The sequence below is a fragment of the Arachis ipaensis genome, chromosome B10, assembly GCF_000816755.2.
Source record: "Arachis ipaensis cultivar K30076 chromosome B10, Araip1.1, whole genome shotgun sequence".
Lineage (NCBI taxonomy): Eukaryota > Viridiplantae > Streptophyta > Magnoliopsida > Fabales > Fabaceae > Arachis > Arachis ipaensis.
Window position 1 is genome coordinate 11,855,749 of NC_029794.2, and position 6,015 is coordinate 11,861,763.

General features: G+C 30.6%; 1 protein-coding gene across 1 annotated transcript in view; it reads left to right on the forward strand.

Annotated features, from left to right (window-relative positions):
- Positions 1-4,907, forward strand: part of LOC107621870 (shikimate O-hydroxycinnamoyltransferase-like) — an 8,051-nt gene extending 3,144 nt beyond the window's left edge. The window contains exons 2-3 of the mRNA XM_016323854.2: positions 148-561; positions 4,316-4,907. Coding sequence (XP_016179340.1) covers positions 148-561; positions 4,316-4,882 — 981 coding nt within the window. The 3' untranslated portion in view covers positions 4,883-4,907. The remainder of the gene's footprint in view (positions 1-147; positions 562-4,315) is intronic.

Consider the following 6,015-nt stretch of genomic DNA (forward strand, 5'->3'; position numbering starts at 1 on the left):
TACATTATTTTTTTTTTTTTTTTAATTTTTCTCTTCAATCAAATAATAAAAAATAATTATTTTTTTATTTTTTTTATTTTGTTTTCTCCCAATTTCCCTTCAAAACAAGCGTAATTGAAATCAAACTAATTGTACTTAACCATGCAGGCAACATCACTCAAGTGCGGTGGGATAGTAGTGGGATGCACATTTGATCATCGAATAGCAGATGCATACTCAGCAAACATGTTCCTTGTATCATGGGCCAACATGGCCCAACCCACCAGGCCCAAGCCCAAGCAACCTTGCTTCCGTCGCTCCCTTCTCAGTCCCCGCCGCCCAGGGTTCATCCACCCCTCCCTCCACAACATGTACATCCCCATCTCCAAGCTCCCACCACCAGCTGCCACCACCACCTCTCTCCTCAGCCGCATTTACTATGTCACGGCAAAGCAGCTCCAACACATGCATTCACTCGCCACCGACAATGGCGCCACCAAGCACACAAAACTCGAGTCATTCTCCGCGTTCTTGTGGAAGATGGTTGCTCGTGCAGCTTCAACAGACATCAAAGGCAAAAAGGTTTGTGTTATGCGTAAAATTAAAACTACCATATTGAAAGATAAAAGAAGCTAATTTAATGACTAACGTTTAAAGAAGTAAAATAATTAGGTGGTTTTTAACCAGTCCACTCCTAATTAACATGTAATTTATCCGGTCAATTTTTAATTAGTTGATTCTTTTGTTTGGTTAGTAATTCTACCAAAATTATACAAAAACTGTTAAATTTATTTAAAATATTAAAGACAAAATTAAAAACGTTAAGGACAAAATTAAATAAAAAAAAAATATTAAAAAGAATTTGAATGAAATTAAACATTAAAAGAGTTGAGCCCCATTTTAATCCTTGAGATTGATGAATTGAATTCATTTAGTTCCTAAGATCTCAATTGCTCTAACATAATCTCCTAAATTCAAAAAAATGCACCACGTTGATCCCAAACACATTTTCCGTCACCAGAGCTCAACGCTGTAAATGACGTGGCTTAGTTCTTGTCACACTGGAAAAGAAACATCAGCATCATATATGTTTTAGCGTTAAAGAAAGATTGAAATGATGTCATTTTAGGGCTTTAGAGTAATAAAACGTTACTTCTCCACCCTTTTGATCACTCTTCGTATTCTCTCCTCTAAACTTTAAAACAAAAATATTTCTCTTTCCTATAGCTGAAAGTAACTAGTGGTTGTTGGAAGAGAAAAAATTTGTGGTTGAATATTGATTTTCAAAAAATGTGTATAAGCGTATGCGTGGAGGTTGAACACAACTGCAAGAATTTGTAACTCTGCTCACAGAGGTTAGTGACAAGTGGCAAAAACTTTTTTTGGTGATATTTTTGGAATGTATACATATTTGGCGATGATATTTCTCTATTTTTATTATTTTGATCCTACTTTTATTGAACATGAGTCTATGTTAGAGTTTATTTTTGTTCTTGTGTTATTGGGTGCGAGGGTTTTTATATATGCGCTCTAATTATGATTCTCGACCTCCAAGTATGCAAAGAGAAGAACTAAATTGGTCCAATTACACTTTTCTTTCACGTCATCTAACTGTTATTATATATGTCCAGTGTGACAAGGACTAAGCTACCTTACTTATGGCGTTGAGTTCCTGTGATGAAAAATATGTTTAAGACTAACGTGATATACTTTTTTAAATGTGCGAGATTAAAAATAATTGAAATTTTAAGAACTAAATTAGTGCAATTTATCAATTTCAAAGATTAAAATTAGACTCAATTCAATATTACAGATATTTTTTAAAAAAATCATAAAAATTAGAGACAAAAAATATATTTTACCCATTTTAAAATATATTAGCCCAATCCATATTTTTGAAAAACTTCATCTCTTCCACGGTTTTTTTAAAAAAGGAAAAAAAACTTCTTCCTTGCCTCCCTTACTCATCCTCTCTAATTCGATGGTTCTTTGCTCTCTACCTTCTCTCTATTGTTTTTGCCACTCTAATTTGTCCTTGTGATGCACATCCACGCGCGCTCTTCTATACAAATATATTGTCATTTTTTTATATTAATATTTTACTTCTTGATTTAGGAAACCCCCAAAATTTATATATAATCCAAATATTATGTGGAGTGAGTGTTAGTCTTTTTGCTAAGCATCAATTCAAGGGACAATGATTAGGGAAAAAGAGAGAAGGAAAGAAAGTAGAACGAGATGATTACATATTAAAAATTATCGTCAAATTATTATAGTGCTCATTTGAGCATAATTAAATATTTGTGACATCCAACAAATGATGTAGATATATACAAAGTTAAGTAGCGAGAGAATGGACAGGTGAGGAAGGCAATATGAAACTGGTGTGAGAAGAATTTTCCCTTTCTTTTTCCATTTTCTAAAAAAAAGCATGAAAAGGAAGTAGTTATTGTACAGTTGAACTAGCCTAATATTTTTTTAAAAATAATACAAAACACAGATTTAAAGAATAAGTTAATTACAAACTGATTTTATTATAGTTGTAACATTAATTCTGGTTAAATTTAGACAATTTAAATCAACTCTAGTTATTGACAGTTAAAAGAATCAACCAATCATATATTGACATATCACAAAGATAAAGTATATGTCAGTTAAGAGGGATATGGTATTTTCTTCTTTTTATTTTTTTTTAAATTAAGAAAAAATCTAAAAAGCTTACACTATACAACTAAGCAATTAATTTTTAAAAAAATCTTGATTTAAAAATTTTTAAAAAATAGTTTTACACTAAAAAAATATACCCTCTCACTCCTCTTCATCTCTCTTCTCCTCTTCTTCTGCTTCTTTTATGCCGCTTTCACTTTTTTAGAGTTGAGAAGCGAAAGGATGCTGAGTTGCTGACATAGACGTTAAAAAGTTTTATCCATTTCTCTGGTTGTCGCATTTTTTCAATAATTTGGATGTTTTTTCTTTTAATTTTGGATATATTTTTTAATAATGTTGGACGTTTCTTTTTTTTAGTTTTTGAATAATTCTTTTTAAATAGTTTTGGAGGTGTATTTTTTTTAGGTTTTGGTCGTATCCTTTTTATAGGTTTTGCATGTTTTTTTTCTTATATTTTAGATGTTTTTTCTTTTTAGTTTTGGATGGTTTTTTTAATAGTTTTGGATGTGTCGTTTTTCTAGATTTTAGATGTGTCTTTTTTATAAATTTTGGATGTTTCTTTTTCTTATGTTTTGGATGTTTCATCTTTTTAGGTTTTGGATGATTCTTTTTAATAGTTTTTTTATGTTTTTTTTTCTTAATTTTTAGATATTTCTTTTTCTTATATTCTGAAAAATAACATCCAAAATTTTAATAGAAAAAAGTCTAAAATCATAAAAAAAACCATCTAAAAACTTAACAAAAAAAGCATCTAAAATCATTGAAAAAACATCCAAAATCTAACAAAATAAACATCTAAAATTATAAAAAAAAAATCTAAGATTATTGTTAAAAAAAATTCAAAACCTAACAAAAAAATATATTCAAAACATAACAAAAAAAACATCTAAGATCATGGTAAAAAAAACTCTTCTAATTATGGTAAAAAAAAGAATGTGTCACTTTCAAATGTTTTTTATACTTATATTTTGGATATCTAAATTTTAGAAGTTTTGGATGTTATTTTTGAAAATATACAATTAAAAGTAAATAAAACCAAATTATAAAAAAAAAAACATAATTTTGGATGTTTTTTATTCTTTGATTTTAGATGTTTAAATTTTAGAGATTTTGAGTATTTTTCTAGAAATGTACCACTAAAAATAAATGAAAGCAAATTATTAAAAAAAAAACATCATTTCGGATATTTTTTATACTTATGTTTCGGATGTTTAAATTTTAGAAGTTTCAGATTTTTTTTTTTGCACATGTACATTAAAAAGTAAATGAAAACAAATAATACCTTTGAATTTTGGATGTTTAAATTTTAGATATTTTAGATTTTTTTTTTATAATTTTAGATGTTTATTTTGTTAGATTTTGGATGTTTTTTCAATGATTTTAGATGCTTTTTTTGTTAAGTTTTTAGATGGTTTTTCTTTTAATTTTGGATATTTCTTTTGAATTAATTTTGAATAATTTTTTTAGTTTGTTTGCAGCTGAATTAATAATTGATTGTTATGGAGTGATACCTGTCAATTACCTGATATGATTGTTAAACTAATTCTCTCTTTCATTTTTAATTCATAGAACCTTCCACTTCACAATTGAACACCACACTTATTTTCTATCTTTTCAACTATTATCTATTGTATTCTTGTATTTATTTATTCTAATAATGATGTAGCAGGTTGTTGCCAAAATGGGCATAGTGGTGGATGGAAGGAAGAGGCTAGCCGATAGTGGTGGTAGCAGTTGTGATGGAGAAAAAGGGAAAAAATCACTGATGAATTCTTATTTTGGAAATGTGCTTTCCATACCCTTTGGTCAAAAACTGGTGGAGGAGCTGGTGGAGAAACCATTATGGTGGGTGGCAAATGTGGTTCATGAGTTTTTGGAGGTGGCAGTAACAGAGGAGCACTTTCTAGGACTTATTGACTGGGTGGAAACACACCGGCCGGTTCCTGGGTTGGCGAAGATCTATTGCAGTGGCGCCGAGGAGGGGCCGGCTTTCGTTATATCGTCTGGACAAAGGTTCCCGGAGGAGAAGGTGGATTTTGGGTGGGGGAAGGCTGTGTTTGGTTCTTATCATTTTCCTTGGGGTGGAGATGCTGGCTATGTGATGCCAATGCCAAGTCCTCTTGTGAATGGTGATTGGGTTGTTTACATGCACCTTGTGAAGGAACAATTATACACAATTGAGTCTGAGGCTTCTCATTTCTTTATGCCTTTAACTTGGGAGTACCTTAACCAATGATATACACAAGTGGGAGAAGAACAAGCGGAAGGGATTCTATTTGTGTGTTGGTTCAGATTATTTCAATATGTTTCTTTCTTTATTGCATAATCCTTAAACTTCTTTGAGATGCTTATTTTTTTTTTAAATAATTATATTTTTTATTTATATAATTTTTCAAATTCAAATCTTATCTATGAATTTTAAAATTGAAGACTTTAACTTTTGAATAATGCTATACATCCAAATTTTTTTGTTAACAGGGCTACTACACATTCATATAACCATATAACCATATAGGCTTAAGCCTAAATTGTTTCAAGCGCATTAAATGCAGAGTGAGAAACACGCGCCACACAAAAAATGTATCGTTTTTTCATTCGCGCTTCATTATGAACGAACGTTACATCTTCAATACGAAACTAATACCCCAAAACACTCACTCTCTTCGAATCTCTCTGAACATCACTCAAACTTCAATCACATTTTTTGCGGAAATCACTACTGCAAACGAATCAGAAGAAGATTTCGCAAGCAACAACCAGAAACAAATGAAAACAGCAACAAAGACTACAAAAGGTATGAGAAAACTACTGTTCATTTAAAATCTTGCAATGTCGCGTTTCGCCTAGTTTCATTTCAGTTTTACTGGTTTGATTTAGTTCGTTTAGTGGATTGAACTATTGTGAATGATTTTTACAGTATAACTAGGGCTTTAAGATATAGTTGCTTGTTCTTATTGGTTTGAATAGTTTAATTAGAGCTCTGTTACTATCTTCAGTACTTATTTCCCATTGAAGAACACTATTCTTGTTGATTGAAAATTGATAATGATTTATTAACCACATGAACATTTTTCGGTTTGGTAGCCTTTGTGATTTTGATTCTGTGCATGAAGGATTTTCGATTCGGTGGGTTGTTGATGTATTGAATGAGTTTTGTTTAAAAAAATTCACATTAGAGACAACTCTTTCACTTTCATAATCCATACTACCGTAATAGTATTTTTGTTGATTGAAAACTGATCATCATTTATTAACCACATGAACATTTTTCGGTTCGGTAACCTTTTTTATTTTGGTTCTGTGCATGAGGGATTTTCGATTCGGTGGGTTGTGGCATTCTAATTGACTTGTTTAACATACACATGCTTG